At 39.9% G+C, this 23,318-nt stretch overlaps 1 protein-coding gene across 2 annotated transcripts in view; it reads right to left on the bottom strand.

The window, feature by feature from the left end:
* TMEM39A (transmembrane protein 39A) overlaps positions 1–22,150 on the bottom strand; it is a 30,557-nt gene extending 8,407 nt beyond the window's left edge. Inside the window, exons 1-5 of one of the 2 annotated variants that reach the window (XR_010943723.1) lie at positions 21,811–22,150; positions 20,248–20,434; positions 11,600–11,822; positions 6,219–6,302; positions 4,044–4,198 (exon numbers count right to left, since the gene is read on the bottom strand). Coding sequence is in view for 1 of the 2 variants with exons in the window: in XM_067738813.1 (XP_067594914.1) it covers positions 4,044–4,198; positions 6,219–6,302; positions 11,600–11,822; positions 20,248–20,360 (575 nt within the window). In the remaining variant the exon portion in view is untranslated. The remainder of the gene's footprint in view (positions 1–4,043; positions 4,199–6,218; positions 6,303–11,599; positions 11,823–20,247; positions 20,435–21,810) is intronic. The other variant, XM_067738813.1, reaches the window with a different exon arrangement.
* Positions 22,151–23,318: the final 1,168 nt, after the last annotated feature.

Genomic DNA, 23,318 nt, shown 5'->3' with positions numbered 1-23,318 from the left:
CTGGCCAAAATATTCCTCGATATATCCATAATAAGCCTTTCAAGTTAGATAGGGTTAACCTTCTAAATGATTCAACCAGCTATTGTTGATAAATAGAATAACTAAATCATTTGTTTCCAACTCAAACAGCTGAAATATTAATCTAGAAATACAGAAACAATTGATGTAAAATATACACCTTATAAGAAATCTGAATCATGAAAAATAATGTTTATAACAATTCACTCTGTATGAATTGAGTTGATGAGTGCCTTAAGTAATCGTTTAAGGAATTTAATTAGAACCTAACAGAGTACAACCAATAGAAAGACTTCCTGCCATCTTGGCCACACAATCTCTGAGTATGCCTTTATTTTATACTGTCACTACCCATATAAATTCATGCTTACACTGCAGCACCATAAACAGTATAGAGCAATGATTCTCAAACTTGAGCTAGCATCAGAATCATCTAGCAGCCTTGTTAAAAGACAAATCCTGTGCCATACTTTCTAGAGTTTCTGCTTCAGTTTGGGGTAGATTCTGAGAATTTCTATTTCTAACAAATTTCCAGGTGATGCTGATGCTGCTGTTCTGGGAACCACATTTTGAGAACTACTGAATTTAGAGTAATGGTTAAGACAAGGGCTCTGAATCAAAAAGACCTGAGTCTTTCTCATTAACTGTCTAACCATAGGAAAATTTTTTAACCACTTAATCTGTCTTTACCAAAGATTGCTAATTGTCTGCCAATAGCTACTGTTCTCCTGTTTCTTCCATAGCAACAGAATTTTTGTGTGCGTGTGAATAGCAGAAACATTTATTCCACCCAGCAAAGTCAAGAAAAGTGAAGTTCCAACACTATTCTTTTGTCTTCTCAGTTATAAATAAAAGAACAGGCATTTTATCAAAGACATACACCTGGCAAATGAACACAATAAAAATGTTCAACATTATGAATCATTAGGGAAATGCAATCAGACTATAGTGAGACACCTCTACACACTTTAAAACAGCCAATATTTTAACTACTGACCATACCAATCAAATACTGGTGAGGACTACAGGGGAACTGGAATGCTTCCATACTGTTGACAGGAATGCATAAGGGTACAGTTATTCATTTTAGAATATGAAACCATATATTCATATGAAGACTTTTATGCACATGTTCATAGTTAATCTGTGGTGGCCAAACTGGAAACAAACCACAAAACCCCTTCTGCTATTTTTCAGGAAGAAAATGAACTACTCATACCTGCAACTTAGATGATTCTCAAAATAATTATGCATCATGAAAGAAAAAGACAAATACAAAAGTAAACATTAAGATGCCAATGATATTAAGAGTCTAGAAAACACTAATTGAGTGGGAAAAAAAGTAAATCAACTGTAGTTGCCTGGGAGTCCTGGGAGACATGTCAGAAGGTAGATATTGGTGTTGTATGTTTGTTATTATGATGATGGATCCGTGGCTTTACAAGTATTAAAACCTACCAAGCTATACATTTTAGGTATGTTCATTTCAATGCATACCAACTATACAGCTCAATTAAGTTTTAATAGAAATTGGCTTCACATAAAAATCTGAATCTCCTTTTCAGTAGAACTCTGCCAACCACAGGTTAACTCCATCACCTCTCCTTGTACATGGGAGGGATTCTGTTGTAGTAGCAATGAAGACTGGTGAGCAATGAAAGGTGTTTCCACTTGAGTTATCCAGGAACTCTGCCTGGGTCCTAAAAATCACATGCCTGGACTACATGACTTCCACTCTCATGCAGCTCCAAAATCACTGGTGGTTCTCACAACTGTCCTCATCTCAGGGTAACCTCTGAATCCATCAAAAATTCTGACATCCAGGACTCAACATTAGTCCCACAGAGCCCTGCAGTCTACCCTGAGAGGCCTTGGACAACAATGCAAATTAGACCACAACTGGAGTGAACACTATTCTCTGCCATGATACTATCCCTACTGAGGTATACAAAGTTTGCAACACTCACAAAACCTGTTCCTCTTCATCCGGACAGTTCAACATGGCTTTCAACATCAGTCCAACAGTGAACAAAAACCAAGATGAAAGCAGGCTTAAATAATAGTCTTTATTATGGCATAGAGCAGAGCAAACTGAGACAGATAGTTTCCAAAAAGGGTGAGAAAAAAAGGTGGAGAAAAAAAGATTTTTCTATCTGGAGATAGAAAAATCCATCCTGAGCATGACATGAGACAATGCCACCAAAGAAGGTGCAAACCTCTGTGAGCCACCAGCAGAACCCAGCCTGGATCTCCATGGTCAAAGGTGGTTAGGTCCTGTCTTAGCCAGTTGATGGAAGAGAAGGACAACACCTAAGTGCTCAGCCTATTAATGCTTCACTCCAGGGGACAGGAGAGCACAAAGGTCTACCTACCCTGAGCACAGTGAGGTGACTAATGCCCAGTATGGGGATCATAGCAACAGAATTTTTAGTTGAGATACAGCTGCCCTGCTAAAGACTTAATTTTCCAGCCTCCCTTATAATCTATCATGCTAGGCAGGGTGGAGCAAAAAGATAGCAGAAGCTTGAGTTCTGACACCATGGAGCTATCACAACTATCCGAGATAACTTAAATACACACTATACAGGAGAGAGGAATGAGCTTCTAACTTTTTAAAGCCACAAGCATTTTGGATCTGTTATAGCAGACTAAATATACTACCTCCCGGGTCATTGTCATGATTTCATGAGGTGATGTTTATAAGCACCACCTAGCCCGACACTTAACACTTAATAAGAGCTTAATAAATGATAGCTATCTGTTAACATCTAACAAAGAAGGTTTTAGCCAAATGTAAACAAGTTAAAACTATGCAAAATAGTTTAATAAGCTAATATGTACAATAATATACCACTACACAACCATCAGAACGGCTAAAATTTTTAAAATGGAAAACATCAAATGCTGGCAAAAATGTGTAGCAACCAGACTCTTATAGAATTGCTGAAAGAATAAAATGGTATCACTTCTTTGGGAAAAAGTCTGGTAGATTCTTGTAAGACTAAACATACTCCTACCTTGTGGCCTAGCAGTGCCACTCCTACATATTTCTCCCAAGAGAATGAAAAGGTATCTTTGCAAAAAAAGACTTGTATTAAGAATGTACATAACAGTTTCTTTTTAATAGTAGTCAAAAACTGGAAACAACCCAGGTGTCCAACAATAGGAGAATAAACAAACTGTGGTATATTCATACAATGAAATATTACTGATACATGCAATCACACAGACAAATCTCAAAAACAACATGCTGAGTCAAAGACAGCTTGAAAGTGAACATACTGTACAATTCCATTTATATGAAATTCTAGAATTGGCAAACTAAACTATGGTGGAAAAAAAAATCAAAACACTGTTGCGGGCTTCCCTGGTGGCGCAGTGGTTGAGAGTCTGCCTGCCGATGCAGGGGATGCGGGTCCGTGCCCCGGTCCGGGAAGATCCCACATGCTGCGGAGCGGCTGGGCCCGTGAGCCATGGCCGCTGAGCCTGCGCGTCCGGAGCCTGTGCTCCGCAACGGGAGAGGCCACAGCGGTGAGAGGCCCGCGTACCGCAAAAAAAAAACAAAATAAAACAAAAAAAACACTGTTGCCTCTGGGAGACAGGGGGATTGGGTTTGACTGGAAAGGGACATGAAAGAACTTCTGGAGTAATGGTGATGTTCCATACTGGGATAAGGTTTTGAGTTACACAGATATATGCATTTATCAAAACTCAGCATACGTACACAAGATTTGTGAATTTTATTGTGTATGAATTTTATTTGGTGGACAGAGCTAATGAAAATATTCTTCATTGGTAGGAGAGCCATACCTCTTGGGGATAATCTTAGTTTATGTCTATTGTCCCAGCTGTATCCCAGTTTAGAAAATAAGTTATATGGTCACTCTAACCACTGATTTTTCCAATTTTCTGGACTCCTGCTTTATATTGAAGAATTTCATTTCCCTCCCTTTTATACTATCATTTGCATGACCCAAATAATTTCTTAAGACTTACTAATAAAATAGTAAAACTGGAGTACTCACGGGTAGCCAAGGAAAAGGAGATTGAGAACTGAATGGCTTCGGAAGAGATTGACCAGGGTCCAACAAAGTACCCATCCACACAAAGTAAGTAGCACCAAGCGAGCTGATATGAGAACCATGTAGTGAATCATTGATGCTGCACCCGCCTTAGTGGCCTGTAAGTTTGGAAGCACCAAAAAGAAAAGCTTATAAGTGACTTTATTCAAAAGCAATGTGACTCAAGTAAGGACTTAGTAGATTTAGTGGAAGGTAAACTGTGGGGAAAAAAAAAAGAAAAAAAAAAGGAAGGAATGAAGAAGAACTGCCCATCCCACCTTATCTTCCTCATTCTTGAAGATTCGATCTCTCCAGGGACAGTTAGCTGTTTCCTCCTTGAATTCCCATAGTCCCTCACAAAGACCTCCTTTAAGTTCTTATGATATTGTCTAATTTATTTACACTGGGGCTTCTCAAAGTATGTTCCATGAACCACACTCATCAGAATTACTGGGGCTGCTTACTGAACATGCAAATTCCTACTGACTTTCACCACCAGATATAGGGAACAAAAATCACAAGTCAAGGAACCTGTATTTTAACAAACCAACGAGTGATTTTTATATACATAAAGATAGTGAGCCACTAATTTATCTGACTCCGGACTAGACCGCCATGGCCTAAACAGCAGCAACAGTGTTTCTATTTTTCCTTGAATCCTCCCCCCAATCTGTTTGCTGAATTAATGTTTAATAAATTACTGAAACTTCAAAAAATAATCAGATCTTCTTTGACAAATCCCTATATAAATGTTTCTTTTTTGATTTTTGCAAATATGAAAATAATGCATGATCATTACTTCTAGTTCTTTACATCACAGCTGTTCAAATATTCTTCTTTAATCCCAGATCTTTAAAACTGATTAAATATAGTAAGAAAACATACTTGTCTAAACATGAAGCTCTGCAATGTCATTTTCTTTCAAACTGAACTAGGAAGGAATGAGTGAAATTCAGGGGAAAATGACAGATTCTTATAATCTCTAAAATAGCAGTGTCAGAACTCAGAAAAACAATTTTCTGGAGTCAACAGCACATGGGAAAGGAGAAGGAGTTTTTCAGGTCCCTCCTGTATATCCATTTCTTAGTTCACCCAACATACTACATAGCATATATAATATATACACAATATATACTATTTGTGTAGTTACTTATAAATGCAAAGAAGCAGTTGAATTAATACTACGGCCTGGGCCTTAAACTGTAGAGTAGGCTCAAGCTGTTCTCAGCCCAGCAGGACAGAGTTGCATATCACTCCCCTGATACATACCTCATGCCAATGTACCTCATGTGCCAAAGTCAAGGGAAGGCATCTAAGCCACTGGAATTACTCCATTGCCTCCATTCTCAAATGTTTAGGATTAGTAATAAATTTAAGTTTAATATTTGTCTTTCTTGGTTGGGCAGCCTCATAAAGACATCATAAGGACCTCAAAAAGAGGTCTTATTTGTCTTGGTTGCCACTGTATCCCCAGGACCTTGTGTAGTATCTGTCACATATAGGTAGCACAAGAGCTTGGGGTTTGGAATAAGGCAAAAATGATGAATACATTCAAGCTCTGCTGCCCTGGTGACACTGGGATGAGTGTGACGAGGAAAAGAGTATGTTGCTATTGGAGAGTAAATAACAGGAGATCCTAACCTAGGGAGGGTCAAGATTAGTCCTATGCAAGTGTGGATGCTGTCATTTTAAAATTCTAAGTTTTAGTAAACTCAAACAAATGTCTCTTGCTAGCAACTCCACAAATGGTATATAAATAATTTCAAGTGAATGTTACTTGAAACAATGTTTTAGATGCAACTCTTTATTTACATACATACAACTCTTCTTAACAATAGTTACCTAAAATCCATCCTATTTTTACTGCAACTATCAAAATTAGAAAGATTGTACTGGAGAACTCAGAAGCTAGAACTAAGTTCCTATTGGACAAATGAGATTTCTAACAGTTGAATTAGTATATCACACTTGAATTTTAAATATACTGTAAGAAAACCTTTTAAAAAGAACTAGCACAATTCATGTAAGAGTAAAGAAATTAATTTATATTTGCATTCAAATTATACTTGGACATTTCACATTTTCAACCTCTAACTAGCTCTAGCTACAAGTGATAGAATACAGTGAATGAGCTGTTACCTCTGAGATGAGGGCCCATACAAGCCTCCTCGCAAGCATCACTGTGATGAATGCTGCCAGGTGGTAATCAATGAGATGAAAATTCTGTAAGAGAAACAAATAACTGTATCAGAAAGAAATATGTGTATCCAGTTGGAACTACTACATGAAGAGGTTTGCCCCCTCAAAAGACTGTCCTATATCATCTTACACTTACAGACCACAGGAATTTGAGGGACCTTGAAGAGACTACCTACCTTCTACTTCTTTCAGGACAAACTGCTTTAACTTTTCAAACACTATTTTAAACTATCTGGAATGTAACCTTCTCCTTTTTTGCAAGTTTACTGTATTAGAAGGAAAAGATTACAGTTTTGGGTTAACAAGTGATAACCTGCAGAATTATGGCAAGAATAATTATCTAAAATGCCATATTTATAATGAGTGTCAAATTTAAATTCCCAGGCTTCAAGAGTTACTGCTGTTGGTCTCTCTTTATGAAAGCTTATATTAATCCAATTGGGCATCTACTAATCTAAATTCCCTACTCACTGATACATCAATACATTCAGTCTTTTCCCCTTAGCTTGATTTAAAAACATGTCTTATATTTGATCTCTTCTTCCTATAAAATGATAGCATTACCTAGATGCTGTGTATGGTTCCTTTTAGTTCTAAGTCGGTATATATAACTGTGATAATAAACAAAATGAAAAATCAATAGCAAAAAGAAAGTTGCGATGTATTTTCATTTTGATGGTCAGAAGGTCTGTAAGTTTCCACAGTCCTCCTTCAAGAATTTCTCAACTTATTCAATAAATATGAACTAGACACCCACAGCGTGCCATGTAGTCTTCTAGATACTGAGGATACAATGCTGAAGAATGATAGACAAGATTCCTGCTCTCCTGGATCTTACCTTTTACTGCAGTGTGAGAGAGAAAGGGGATGGCAGAGATTACTAGTTGTTTCTTCTGCCATCACAAAATTTAACTGGACACTGACTCCTAGCTGACTAAAGGTTCATTTCTCAGCCTCCCTTGCAATAACTACTTGCGGCAAAGGGACACGAGGGAAAGTCGTGTGTGTGACTTCCAAGCCATGCCCTTAAAGGAAAGAGCTGTCTCCTTCTCCTTTCCTCCTTCCTGCCAGCTGCATGTGATGACAGGAGTTGGAGCCTTTGGACCATGGTGTCTGAAAGCAGCACATTGGGGGTGGCAGAGCAACAGATACGAAGAGTTGCCACACTGGCCTTATATCACCTACCTACTTTTTATACAATAGGGAAATAAACATCTGTTCTGTTTTAGACACCCTGTTACAGCAGTTAAACCCACATCTTTAATAATAAGTTGCTTAAGGGGGGAGGGCAATGACAATAAACAAACTAACAAGCAAAAGCATTTCAAATAGTTATGCTGCTGGTAAGAAATAAAACAATAATGACTGGGAAGGGAAGCAGAACCAATTTAAATTGGTGCTTAGGGAGGATATCTCTGAGAAAGTGGCACTTGGGCTGACAGCTGAATGACAAAAAAGCACAAGCCATGACAAGATCTGGGAGCAGAGAGCTCCAGGCAGAGGAAAAAGTAATCATACAGGCTCTAAGGCAGGGAAATATATGCCTGGTATGTCTGAAAATCAGCAAGAAGGCTGGAATGAGGTAATGAGCAATAAAAGATTGAGTTTACATATTTTTTCCTATGGGGAAGTCATAAGAGTGTTTTAGGCAAAGGGTGCCATGATTCTATTTGTATTTTAAAATTATCACGCTGATTGCTGTGTGGAAAATACACTGTATTGGGGAAAGATCAGTTAAGAAGCTATTGCTTTCAATTCAGATGAGAAAACATGATGGATTGAACAGGGTCAGTAGTGATGGAGTGGCCAGATTTGGGATACATTTTAAAGGTAAAGCAGTCAGATTATCAAAAGAGTGGCTTACCATTCCTCAGATCATTTCCTTTTCCCTGTCTCTCTTTAAGTGTTTGGATTCTAACAATTATTTATCCCCTCTTAGTTTTGAGACTCCTCCCTGCTCATCCTACTCCTTCAAAATAATGGAAGCAAATACACTACAGCCCCTAGCTAATGTCTGGGGGTCTTATGTATCACCAATCCATCTAAGACATTTTTTATATCGAAAAATTTAAGTGCCTAACGTACCTCATTGTTAAGCAAATTTTGTTATATTCTAAATCATTGAAAACTAGTAATCTACTTACGATTAACTCTTTATAAACCAGAATATTTGATTAACCAAAGTGCTCCACTCCTGAATATTCTGAATAACTTACTACACCACTTTTAGCTTTTGTTTCTTAGGGTTAAGACTCACTCAGCTAATTATCTGATGGCTAGAATGAAACTAACATATTCAGGTGTCCACATTTTCTTTTTGATAATTATTAAGATCTTGAAAATGAAAACAAAAAACCATATATATAACTCTGACAAATTTCTGAGTCAGGCATGCCTAACAGAAGAAAACTTAAAAGAGACAAACCACTAGTTAAGACATAAGTCCCTTGGCGACCATCCCAGTCAAGCCGCCACCTGCCACGCTTGAATACCTTCAGTGGTGGGAAGCAATTAGGTCTGCAGCAGTCCATTCATCTTTAACAGCTCACTGATGCAGGCCCTCAGATTCATAGGCTAAAATCTTATTTGCTATTCCACATATGTTACTCTTAGCTCCACAATTCAATTTTAAGCTTTGTGTGATCAAGGATTATGTGTGGCAGATAAGTTAGCCAGTCCACATGGTAACCTCCTTTAAGTGTGCCTTCTTCTAATGTAGAGACTGGAAAGCTAAAAACTACATTTCCGAACTTTCCTGTAACTAAAGTTACTAGATTTGATTTAATGTCTGCCAATCACATAAACTGAGTAAAGTGGGGAGAGGGGCAGGGTAAAAGGCACCCATTTTTGGTGGTATGAGTCAGGCAAAGGAAGCATAATTCTGGAGTCAGCAGCCATAGCAGCACTGGCTCCCTCCATTTCAAGGCAACATTTATAAGGGACTTTCACAAGAACTCCTGTCAGAAATGGTTGACTGGGAAAAAAGCTCTTTGATTACCTTAAAATTCAGTAAGTGAGAAGTTTCCATGGGACGTCAAAGTGAAAACAGTATAACAGAACTAACCAATGGTACTCATGGAGTAAACACAGAATAAATACAGGAAGCATAGCAGATAGGTCTGAATTTGAGTGTTAACTTTGTCACATGTGATTTTAAGCCAGTTTCATAACTTCTAGGTCTTATGTTTCTCACTTATAAAATGGGAGTCTTAGAGTAGTACCTACCTGTTTTTAGAAAGAATAAATGAGATAATACTTGCAAATAACACAGTAAATATTTTAGCAAGTATTTGCCAATGTCATTGTTAAGATACTGGGGTATTTACTTATAAAACTATACAGCTGATGACCATCATCAAAAAATCTAGAAACAATAAATGCTGGAGAGGGTGTGGAGAAAAGGGAACACTCTTGCACTGCTGGTGGGAATGTGAATTGGTACAGCCACTATGGAGAACAGTATGGCGGTTCCTTAAAAAACTAAAAATAGAACTACCATATAACCCAGCAATCCCACTACTGGGCATATACCCTGAGAAAACCATAATTCAAAAAGAGTCATGTACCAAAATGTTCACTGCAGCTCTATTTACAATAGCTCGGAGATGGAAACAACCTAAGTGTCCATCATCGGATGAATGGATAAAGAAGATGTGGCACATATATACAATGGAATATTACACAGCCATAAAAAGAAACGAAATTGAGTTACTTGTAGTGGGGTGGATGGACCCAGAGTCTGTCATACAGAGTAAAGTAAGTCAGGAAGAGAAGGACAAATACAGTATGCTAACACATATATATGGAATCAAAGGGAAAAAAAAATGTCATGAAGAACCTAGGGGTAAGATAGGAATAAAGACACAGACCTACTAGAGAATGGACTTGAGGATATGGGGAGGGGGAAGGGTAAGCTGGGACAAAGTGAGAGAGTGGCATGGACATATATACACTACCAAGTGTAAAATAGATAGCTAGTGGGAAGCAGCCGCATAGCACAGGGAGATCAGCTTGGTGCTTTATGACCACCCAGAGGGGTGGGATAGGGAGGGTGGGAGGGAGGGAGACGCAAGAGGGAAGAGATATGGGAACATATGTATATGTATAACTGATTCACTTTGTTAAAGCAGCAACTAACACACCATTGTAAAGCAATCATACTCCAATAAAGATGTAAAAAAAAAAAAAAAAAACTATACAGCTGGAAGAAGCCTTAAAGATATCTAATCCAACCTCATTTTACAATACCATGGCCAAAGAAGGATTTAAAATAAAAATGTTTATTCCCTTCTCATACTATCTTGAATATTTTGGTCCACATTTCCTTTCTATGTTCACCAGGCCAGGGAGGTTTTCTAATCATTTATAAGTGTCAGACACATACAATCTACCCAGGACAATAATCTTCTTTCTCCTAGAGCATATCTCCACTATCCATCCAAATCTGCCATTGCTGACCACTTACCTACTAGGTCACCTGACTATCCTGAACTGTTATTTTATATACCTATCTGTGGAGAACCCTCTGTGCATCAAGATTACCACAGCACACTAAATAACTGGAAAGAGTTATAACTGCTGATGTACTTCAGCAGAGATGGCTAGTTCTTATCTCATTTTATTTTGGTAACAGAACCCAATTTTACTCAGGGTAACAATGAACCCAGCTAAGGTACTATATTGTCCAACCTCCCTTACAGTTAGGAGTGGGTACTTGTGAAAATGATGTGAACCTGGCCTATAAGAAATTCTCCTTTATGCTTCCCTACGTTCTTTCCCCTTTCTGGAGAACAGGGACAGACCACAGCCACCTTGGAGGCCACATGCTAGAAGATGGCAGAGTCTCCATCGGCCTGGGTCCCCTGCCAATGGAAGTGTGCTACTCTTGCCAACCAGGACAACTGCCTCAGACTGTTACATGTTTGAGGCATTATACAATTTGCGGTTTATTTGTTACAGAAGCTATCACTATCCTCACATAGCCATCAAAAGGATAAAGTTCCTGGAATATAATCATACTTGCACCTTAAACTTTCAACAAATTTAACATGGTGTACAGAAAGCTAAATATTAAAACCCTTCTGTGATATGTTTATAATAAATTACTTAAATGTTTTCTGCATTTTCATTTATATTTTTACTACTTCTGGTTATGGACCAAAGCCAGATATTTAACAATCTTATGACATTATATTCTGAAGGTAATCTGTGCTTTAATATAAAAACATTTGATTCCAAGAAAAATAATTTCTACACATAAGTTTTCCTACTAGTTTCTTGGCTAAGTAACATGAAGAACTTAAAGGCCTGTTAAGACTTACCAATGAAGTACAAGAGGCAGGATGATTATAAGGATACCACCACACTGTTTTATAGATGTTGATGTACTGAATGAACAGAGCAACCAGCAAGTAGATGAAAAAGAGAAATTCAAAGAGCAGGCTCCCATCCACAGGCAAATCAGGAATTTGGCAATGACGAACAGGACCTGGGGTGATTAAGGCTGTGATAGGTGGGACCGGAAGGCCAATAGCACTACCATTCCTAAAAAGAGAAAATTATGGTTAATTCAAATGGTGACATCTTTCAGTGTCAAAGAGCACAAAAGGGTTCTGCTTCCTTTTTCACCTACACTTTAACTGTTGGCCTTCCTCAAGACTCTATTCTGGGACCTTTTGCTCATCTCTTTCCCCTCTGTACACTCTCTCTCCATAATGTAATACATGGTCATGGCTTCCATTATCTCCTACATGCTGAAAACTAAAATTTCTCTCCAAATAGCTCACCGCTGCATTTTAGATCCATGATATCAAGTTGTCTACTGGACATCTCTGTGGTTCTCCTCCTACAATCCTGACCCTAGTCCACGGCCCACCCAGTTAGCTGCCCAAATCAGAAACCTGGGAGTCATATTAGGAATTTTCTTCTCTAAATCATATATACTCCACTTTATAAATTTTTTTCCAAACTGCACTCTCCTCTCTAAACCCACTGCCTAAGTTCAAGGAGTTACCATTTTTCACTTGAACTACTGAGGTAATCCCTCTAAATTCAACTCTACTTTGACCAAATCCTCCAACCTGCCTTCAAAGATCTTTCTAAAGTGAAACTGATAGTGGACTCTCTTGCCTAAAACTCTTTAGTGGCTCTCCACTAATAGCATAATGTAATGTCCAAAAATGTTTAGTCTGTCCTATGAGGCCCTCTGCTTAACAGACTACTCTCATCCCTTATCACTCCTCCACATGCACCCTATATACTACCCATGCTATTTGCTATCTGTGAATATACATGCTATTCCTTTGTATACACCATTCTTTTTACCAGCAATGCCCTCCACAATCACCTTCCTTAAAGTTTCACATACACATTTACAGACAAAATCCTTCAAGACTTTTAAAATGATCAAACATATCCTCTAAAAGCTTATTCTTACTCACTCAATCAAAACTGATTCATCTCTCCTCTGTGCCACTATTATACCTAAACTCTGCCTTTATTGCACTTTTCATACTGTTATACAGTTTTTTTCATTATACTGTTGTATAATTTTTTTGCATACATCTTTTTGTCTATCAGATCATAATCTCAAGGACAGAGACAGTACTTTTCCTGGTTCAATGCAAATACATACCTTTAGGTTGAGGAGACAGCAGACCAATACAGTCATTAAAAAGAGGGAGATCTCTTAAAATACAAATTAAAATGTAGAGATTTTAATCCCTATCTTCTTCTTGTTCTTTCTTCTAAGTGCTTTTGTAAGTCACAAATAGCTGGGCTATCTAAAATGGTAAGATGAGGGACTTCCCTGGTGGTCCAGTGATAAAGACTCCACACTCCCAATGCAGGGGGCCCGGGTTCAATACCTAGTCAGGGAACTAGAACCCGCATGATGCACCTAAAAGATCCTGCATGCTGCAACTAAAGATCCCACACACAGCAACTGTGTGCCACAACTAAGACCTGGAGCAGCCAAATAAATAAATAAAATGATAAGATGAGGGTAAGGAATAAAATTTCCCATTGTTTATATGCCTGTGAATAGAGATCTAAGGGTCTACTATTGCTAATAGAATAAGGAAAAGAGGCTTGGTTTGGTTATTTCCAAAGAAGATTCTAGAGAAGGAACAATATTACTGTTACCATTCTACTCTAAAATTTTCAAATATAGAATTCTACCATTAATATGTGACATTTACAGTACTTTAAGTGACTCATGGGAATATGAACTCTGCTCATTCTGAACAGTTAAGAATACCATGGCAGAGGGCTTCCCTGGTGGCGCAGTGGTTGAGTCTGCCTGCCGATGCAGGGGACACGAGTTCGTGCCCCGGTCTGGGAAGATCCCACATGCTGCAGAGCTGCTGGGCCCGTGAGCCATGGCCGCTGAGCCTGCATGTCCAGAGCCTGTGCTCCGCAACAGGAGAGGCCCGCGTACCACAAAAAAAAAAAAAAAAAAAAAAAGAATACCATGGCAGAAACTCAGAAGAACTAGAAGGGAAGAACAGGGATGGGGGGAGAGTCAGAAAAAATTATAAAAATTTCTTCCCCTCATTCTCAGGAGTACACTCCAATAGAACAAGCTTACCAAGGAGTAGGTTGTGATCTACCAGTAGGTCTCAAAACCTTACTTGCTCAATCATAAACCAATCATTAATACACCACTATCCTCTGATCTGTTCTGGGAGAAGGGCCACAGCACTGCACAACTCCAGGAGGTATTTTTCACACAGAATACAACATGAAAGGTGCCCTCTGGAGTTGTTCAAATTGGTGAACTTGGAGAGAATTAATGCCAGCAGCCATTCTATTCCCTCACTCCATTTAATCATAAAATATGGAAACAAAAAATTCTGATGAGGAGCCTCTACTCTAGGATAAACTAAACATTCTCTAGAGCAAATAAAATTTCTTATTCCTCTTTAGTCAGAAGTACATGCTAAAATATCTGTTATGATTTAAAGGTTTTTATAGAATTTTCCTAAGTAAAGCAGACTAATTCTGCTGTTAACAAAGTTAATAACACTCTGGGCTTCAAGAAAAATATTAAAAACAAAATACAAAAGATCTATATTTGTGGAACTACCATATGATCCAGCAATCCCACTCCTGGGCATATATCCAGAGAAAACCATAATCCAAAAGGGTACCTGCATCCCAATGTTCACTGCAGCACTGTTTACAATAGCCAAGACATGGAAGCAACCTAAACGTCCATTAACAGATGAATGGATAGAAAAGATGTGGTACATATATACAATGAATATTACTCAGCCATAAAAAAGAATGAAATAATGCCATTTGCAGCAGCGTGGATGGACCTAGAGATTGTCATACTAAGTGAAGTAAGTCAGATTCAGAAAGACAAATATCATATGATATTGCTTATATGTGGAATCTAAAAAAAGGTACAAATGAACTTATTTACAAAACAGAAATAGAGTCACAAATGTAGAAAACAAACTTATGGTTACCAGGGGAAAGGAAGTGGAGGGATAAATTGGGATTGGGATTGACATATACACACCACTATATACAAAACAGATAACTAATAAGGACCTACCGTACAACACAGGGAACTCTACTCAGTACTCTATAATGACATATATGGGAAAAGAGTGGATATATGTGTATGTATAACTGACTCACTTTGCTGTGCAGCAGAAACTAACACAACATTGTAAATCAACTGTCCTCCAATAAAAATTTAAAAAAAAAAAAAAAAGGATGCCCTCAATCCTCCTCCCCCATACTTGGAAAAGCGCTGCTCTTCTGTACGCCCATTAAATTCTGTGCCTAGTTCCCTTATCACACTTATCATTCATACAGTATTGAAATATTCTCTCCCCTGGTAGGCAGTAAACCACGTGTAATCAGAAATCAAGATGTTAGGGAACTACTGACCAAAACAACTCACCTTGGCCAGACACAATAACTGCTTGCATGAGTTATCTCGTAACAGGAGATCCCAATAAGGAACATGGTGCTGCTGCTGAAAACTAACTGGGAGAATTTGGGAGGGGCCAAAAGGAGGGAGGAGATGCCAGCCCATAATATGTCCTGCCAACCTCCCAGAAACCCTCATGCTAGAATCCATCTTGGCTGAGAGATACGTGCGTCACCAGGAAGTACCGAGTCAGACCAAATATGGCACAAGCAAGATGACTGGCCAGAGACAACCCAGAAAGCTAACCCCATTACCATAAAACCTGAGACTGCGAGCCAAGTAGCAGAGCAGTTTTCCTGGGTTCCCTTACCCTGCTGCTCTCTGTCCGGGTGCCCCTTCCAAATAAAGTCTTTTGCTTTGTCAGTTAAAAGAAAAAAATCTGTTATTTGTGATAGCCTATACAGCCTTAGCTATTATACTTCAAGCCAAAAGACAAAGAGACAAACATCAAATATAGTGATCCAGAGAACCAGCTGGAAAGAGGAAAGTAATTCTATATGTTAAAAGTTTGAGAGGAGATATGATCAAAGATCTTATAACCAAAAAAAAGAGCTAAAATAAATAGACTTGGTCAGTACATCTCAGAAAATTAATTACGGAGGTATCATTTAAGAAAAATTAAAAGTATTGTTCCTAGGGCTTCCCTGGTGGCGCACTGGTTAAGAATCCGCTTGCCAATGCAGGAGACATGGGTTCGATCCCTGGGCCAGGAAGATCCCACATGCCGCAGAGCAACTAAGCCCGTTTGCCACAACTACTGAGTCTGTGCTCTAGAGCCTGCAAGCCACAACTACTAAGCCTACGTGCCACAACTACTGAAGTCCATGCACCTAGAGCCCATGCTCCACAACAAGAGAAGCCACTGCGATGAGAAGCCTGCGCACCGCAATGAAGAGTAGTCCCTATTCGCCGCAACTAGAGAAAGCCCGCATGCAGCAACAAAGACCCAACACAAACAAAAATAAAATAAATTAAAAAAAAAAAGCATTGTTCCTCTGAAAGAATATAAAACAGATTCAAGAAGAGCAAAGTGACACAAATGTTTGAGATACAATGTGGGAGAGTTCCAGTCCCAGATATCCCACTAACCAGTTGTGGTTTTTGAGAAAGTAACTTTATATCCCTGAGCCTCAGTTTCTTCATCTATAATACAAGGGTTGGAAAAGATTCTCTTCAAAGAACTCTTCTCAATGCTATCACTGAATATTCTCTTTCAAACTGTCTTGCAGGTCCCCAAGACCATGCCTAAGCCTGATGATTCACTAGGAGGACTCACAGGACTGTGCATATAGTCATGTTCATGGCTTCGATGTATAACAGCAAAAGAATACAAATCAAAACTAGCAGATAGGGGCTTCTCTGGTGGCGCAGTAGTTGAGAGTCCGCCTGCCGATTTAGGGGACATGGGTTCGTGCCCCGGTCCGGGAAGATCCCACATGCCGCGGAGTGGCTAGGCCCGTGAGCCATGGCCGCTGAGCCTGTGCTTCCGGAGCCTGTGCTCTGCAACGGGAGAGGCCACAACAGTGAGACGCCCGCGTACCGCAAAAAAAAAACCCCAAAAAACTAGCAGATGGAAAAGGTACCAGGCAAAGTCCAGAGGAAACCAGGTGCAGACTTCCAAGAGTCCCTTCTCAGTGGAGTCATACAGGATGCACTTAACTCCTTCAGCAAATAGTTATGACAACATGTGTGAAGTGCTGTCTACCAGGGAGCTTCATTAGAGACTGAGCAGGCAAGGTTTTTTACTGGAGACTAGCCACGTAAATACTCTTTACCTAGCACTACCAAAATTCCAGACTCCCAAAAGGAAAGCAGATGATCAGCATAACAATCCTTAGAAAGGACTGCATAGGAGGCTGGCATCTGGGAACCTGACTGGTAAACAGTCCCCTCCACTGATACAAAAGCTTCCCTAAATAATAAGAGTGGCTCACTGTGCCTAAACTATTTGTGCAAACAATATGAATTATGGTGAACCCTGCTTTGTCCTTGTATGCAGGAAAGAGTTAACATAGCAGACCTAAGACTGGCTTTTACGGAGCTAGCAAGCAGCACATTTTAGGTAAGCAAACGGATAAAGCAAGAAAAATTTAAAGGAATAAAAAAGAACTAAAAGGGATAGAGAAAGCAGTGATCATTCGGACATGCTCAGGTGATATTATTAACTAAGCATACAAGAACAAAACAAAGAAAAAAATCACTCTTAGTCCTTCTCAAATAATATTCTCCCTCAACTAAGAACTCTGTAAAAACTCAGCAGTTCACAGTATATCCTCCTTCTTTAGATGGCAATCATCTAAGCACATAGTCCCAAGAACAAATCCCTGCTCCCCACAGGTAGAAAGCAGGACAGGATGGATTTCAATTCTGATTGTGTCACCAAACTACCTCTTTGACATTCTCAAGTTTAACTTCAAACAGGTCACAAACACCTAACAAACAGGGGCAAATGCTCTCTTCTTCTGCTGATTTCTGTCTTGCAGAATCAAGTATAATATCCAAAATTACATCACACTTAAGCAATTGTCTATTTATCTCTTCAATACTCTACAGACACTCCAGAAATGAGTTCTCTGCATCTGGACATCGTCTTTCTTTATACACATCCTTCCTAAAATCATATTCTAGGCTATCTAACACTGGTTTTATCCACACTTTTTATACCCTTTCCCCAGGTCTTGTAAAACAACCTGTTCTAGGCTGCTTCTTTCCCATCAAGAAACAAATATAGGACTGTCTGTCTTCTTCCAAAATAACCCCTATAGGTAAAAATGTCACAAAATAATCCCTCATAATAGCTTTAGTGACTTTTCAAAACATGGGCAACTATTATTTTTCACTTTATTCTAATCTGTTGAAAAATAAGTCCTTCTCCCCACCAACACCATTAATTGCTAAAGAAATATATGTTAAGGGAGGAAAGTTGATGGAGAATGGTAGATCAAGGCAACCATAACTAGAACCTGGAAAGCCAGGATAGAAGAGCTACAAGGAAGACAGATCACATGCTCAGAGCTAAACTCATTTAAGAGCAGAGGTATTTTCTAAATGTTCTTAGTTCTTCCCAGTATTCTATCTGCAGACTTAAGTACATGCAGAACCATCTGAGAATGTGTTTTTCAGCTCTTTTTAAATAGCAGAACAGTTCATATTCCCTCCCCCAAAAGATATTTTACATGGTATCCTAATATTTAAAATACACAGGAGAAAAAGTTAGTCTCATTAAGAGAGGACTGGGAAACCTAAAGCCTAGACTACTAGGCCTGAATGACTTTTTCTCCCTTCTTTGTGCTCCTACAGCAGCCCAAAACACTGAGGAGGGTTTCCATGGGACGGTATGAGAATCTAATCTAATCTAAGAATCTAGGGAAATCCTCAAAGTCAAAGTAAATGAACAAAGAACTACTGGAGGGCTTCCCTGGTGGCGCAGTGGTTGAGAGTCTGCCTGCTTATGCAGGGGACACGGGTTCGTGCCCCGGTCCGGGAGGATCCCACATGCCGCGGGGCGGCTGGGCCTGTGAGCCATGGCTGCTGGGCCTGCGCGTCCGGAGCCTGTGCTCCGCAACGGGAGAGGCCACAGCAGTGAGAGGCCCGCGTACCGCCAAAAAAAAAAGAACTACTGGAGTTAATACAGAGGCAGAGTTAGAATACTGTAGCTAGCTAGAATCTTAGCTAGGCACAGCTATGATTTTCTACTGCAATTTGAAAGTACTGAATCACTAAACTGATGGTCAGTATATATTAGTAAAATTAAAGCATGAACTTCAAATAGGAAACATCCTTCATCTCAGTATCTATGTTGGATAGTACCTTTCCTCAAGAGCTTTTTCACATAGTCTCAGTTTTTCATTTTTCTTTATTTAAAAAAATAAAACAACACATGCTATTTGTAGAAATTTTGGGAAATTCAGAGTAAAGTTTTTAAAAGTTACTGCAATTTACTACTTCATTTATTTCCAAGCAGAAAGTATTTATTTATGAAGCAGAAAGTATTACCGTTTTTAAAATGAGGAAATCCAAAGAACAGGAGAGTAAAAATATTACTCTAGGATAAATTATAAGTACTCTGTATACATATGTAAATATAAAATTTGGATTGAAAATTAGTATAATGAGAATCAGCCTGGAAAGTCCCTTCAAACTGGAATTTCAGGGAGAGCCCCACTGAAATGACAAGACCAGAAATGATTCTGAAGACAGAGTAGAGCTTGGGGTGGAAGGTCAGAAAGAAAGAAGGGCAGGCCAGAAAGAGAAAGTGCACAAATAACATCAGGAGGGCCTGAAAAGACAAGAGTAGTACTGACTGCTAGCTGTGAAAATTAGAATCCAGGCCAGAGAAAACTCTATTCAGGGAGGAAGCAGGACAAAAAAATTATCTTGACCAAACAATCCAGTAAAACCCATCTCTTTCTACTGCTACATGATTGAACCTCCTGATGAAACGAGTTATCCTGGATAATTTTAGAAATAATTCATTCTAACTTTTGAAAATTAGGAATAGAGATAAATTTCCATTAAGAAAATCAAATTCTTTATTCTCGTACAACATGACACAAATCTTAAGATGTTTAGGCTACAGCTGATAGTTTATTCATTTCATTCTGAACAAAATAATTTTTAAGACCCTTGACAGAATATGACAATTTTAGAATCACATGTTAACTGTCTATTTTAATTTACCCTCCCCAAAAAAGAATGCTAGTAAGTAGTTAAACCATCATATTCATCTTGAACTGTAATTTATTTCTCTCTTCTTTTAATAGCTGAAAAAAAAGGTGATGACTAGAATTTGGATTATCAGCCATAAGTATGAATCAGCCTGTTTTCACTTTGTGGGCATCACAACTTTCTATCTCCAAAGTATTCTGAAATACTTCGTTTTCAATCTTTAGGGTCAGGATTTCTACTTCAGTGTCAGAAGACAATCTTGATAAACAAATATCTGAATAGTCTGTATTAGTCTTCTGTATTAGCCTTACTGATCATAGGATATTACAAATTACGCAAAGTCTTATTCTTTACCTGTTTCTCAGGCCTGTTCCATTGCCACAGCCCCCACCAACCAAAGTCTGCAAAGAAGGTAAAGCTGAACGGCTTAGCTGCTGCCGACTAGGGCCCCTCCTTCCACCGGGCATGTCCAGGAACCAGTCTGCTTCCAGTGCCACCTGTAGCTGCAACCCAGGTTAACGGTTGTCAGCCTATTTCAACACTGAACAAAAAGAGACATTTAAATATCAGTTTACTATTTTTAAAGTAGGCAGTGTAACAAAACAACCAGAAAAACTGAGTGAGCAGACCTTGTAAAACCAGATTGTCAAACAAATGCTCCCAATGTCTATTACCTAGTTTATTCTAATGAAAGGACCACTCAGTCTCCAATGGGTCAGAAGCCTAAATTCTAATCTAAGCTCTGTTTGAAAGATATTACAATCAGGTAGAAATTTACAAGAAACATTGAATATATACATTTCCAGTTCAAAAGTAGTATTTCACAGGGGCTTCCCTGGTGGCGCAGTGGTTGAGAGTCTGCCTGCCGATGCAGGGGACGCGGGTTCGTGCCCCGGTCCGGGAAGATCCCACATGCCGCGGAGCGGCTGGGCCCGTGAGCCATGGCCGCTGAGCCTGCGCGTCCAGAGCCTGTGCTCCGCAACGAGAGAGGCCACGGCAGTGAGAGGCCCGCGTACCGCTAAAAAAAAAAAAAGTAGTATTTCACAATAAGTCACTTGAAATGCAGAAGAATCAGCACTGTCCAAAATGTTAGGTTTTGTTATCAAGGGAATCTAGATTCTGAGATCAATTCTTATTATGACTTCCTAATGTCTGACTTCTTATTATCTGACTTGGAAGCATTTAACCTCTGAGTTTGTTTCCTCATCAGAAAAAAAAGCGTTCCTCGTCCTACAGAGGTGGTTGTCAGGACTGACAAAGATGCGTAAAAGTACATCAGAAGGTCTTTTAACGCTTTAAAAGTAAAACTGTTCAAGTGGTATTCCACATATTAGAGTGAAAATACTGGAAAGAGCTCAAGTGGATGACTACTCCAGAAAAACTGATGTAAAATCATTTAGAAATTACTGAAACTGCAGGATTAAAAGACAAGTAATACATAAAGACCATCACTGAAAAGAAACTGTTTTTATCAATCTATGGCAAAATCACGGCTCCGCCAATATGGATACCAAAAATCTGTTTCCTAAACAATACAACTTAAAAACTGAAGAACGACACCGTGGAAAAACCCTGGTTTTCAAAACGTTACAGCAGATATCCTCTGTTCCCTATTCCTAACAGCTTTCGGCTTTAGATTTACAAACGCCAGGTGAGACAAAGCATTCAAACCGTTGAATGTAGAGGCAGCTGGTCCTTGCTCAATTAACCAGCAAAGGGAAAGAAAAGTGTGGAGCAAAAAAACTGGGACGGAAGAGGACGAGAGGATGGGGTGGGGAAAGGTGGGCGGCGAGAGGACCACAAACTTCAATAGACTGGCCCCTAAGAGGGGATGACAAAGCGGCCCCCGCCGCGCAACCTGGAGGGCCAAAGCAGGCCAGGGACAATCGGACAGCGCGGCAGCTCGGTAATACTCACGCATGGAGGAGGCCAGGCCAGTGGGGAAGGATCCCTGGGAGGAGGCGGCTTTACAGGCTGGACCCCAGGCAAGAGAACTCCCTGCCCAGGTTGAGGCGCTACAAACCAGTTGCTTGCCCGCGGGCCGTCCCCTCCCGGAGAGTCGAGAAAAAGTGTCCAGTCTTCGCGCTGCCAGATCCAGATACCGAGTCAGTGCCAGAGTCAGTGCCAGAGCTAAAGCTAGAGGCAGAGCCCGACCCCGTCAGCACTCAACCTCAGCCTCCATTACCACGGAGCTGAGCAGACGTGGCAGCGCACAGTGGTGACGTCAGCTCCGCGACGGCCTACCGCCCCAGCCGCGAACAGGCCCCGGAACTACACGAGAGCCAGGGAGGGAGCACCGCACCCCGTCTTGCGTGCACCTGCGCAGTGGAACTCGCCTTCTCCGCTGGTGTCGCGGCCCCGCCTTCCCCGCTAGTACTAACCAACGTATTTCCTCCCAAGCTCCAACGACGTGCGGACAACCACGTTAGGGCTTATTCCTGTTATCTCATGGACTCCAAGTAACAACCGTGTTCAAGTTATCAACCCCCTTTTTACAGATGGGGTAGGTTGGGAGACATTACTTGAGCTCAAGTCACTGCTAGGTAAAGGAGATCGAGCCGCGAAGTCGTGCTTCAGCAACAAATCTTGCGCTTATTTTGTTAAGAAAAGGACTAGGTAGATGGTGGAGTTACAAAAGTGAATATCCCAAAGAGCTCACAGTGTAGTAGAAGAAACAAGACACCAGGAAAACACAGTAATTACAATTTATTACAATAAGTATAACATTAAAAGTATGCCCAAGGGGACTTCCCTGGTGGCACAGTGGTTAAAGAATCCACCTGCCAATGCACGAGACAAGGGTTCGATCCCTGGTCCGGGAAGATCCCACATGCCGTGGAGCAACTAAGCCTGTGTGCCACAGCTACTGAGCCCGTGTGCCACAACTAATGAAGTCTGTGCACCTAGAGCCCATGCTCCGCAACAAGAGAAGCCACCCCAATGAGAAGCCTGCACACCCCAAGAAGAGTAGCCCCAGCTCGTGGCAACTAGAGGAAATCCGCGTGCAGCAACGAAGACGCAACGCAGCCAAAAATAAATAAATAAATTTATTTTTTTAAAAAAAAGTATGCCCAAAGTCCAGAGACAGCATGCAAGACACGGTACTAAGCTCTGTGGGTTGTGGTGTCAATCCCAAGAAAATCTTCACAGAGAGCTTGGGGTTTAAAGACAAGACTGCAAGAACGAATAAGCCGTTTCATTTACACTTTCCTTTATATAACATATATAGCTGTATACCTACACTGAACAGCAAAATGTTGACCACTGTTTTTTTCCCTGAGTCACCCCAACTGTTATAAACTGCTATTACAAAGAGATGTGTGCTATATACTATTTGCAACCCTTTGGGGTCTAACAGTACTGTACACATTCAGCAGCTCAACAAATCTATGCTATTTAGTAAGAAGCAGTTCGAGGTTGTGAAA

The sequence above is a fragment of the Pseudorca crassidens genome, chromosome 5 (assembly GCF_039906515.1).
Source record: "Pseudorca crassidens isolate mPseCra1 chromosome 5, mPseCra1.hap1, whole genome shotgun sequence".
Lineage (NCBI taxonomy): Eukaryota > Metazoa > Chordata > Mammalia > Artiodactyla > Delphinidae > Pseudorca > Pseudorca crassidens.
Note: the sequence above shows the minus strand (reverse complement) of the source record. Positions and strands in the feature narration are given on the sequence as shown.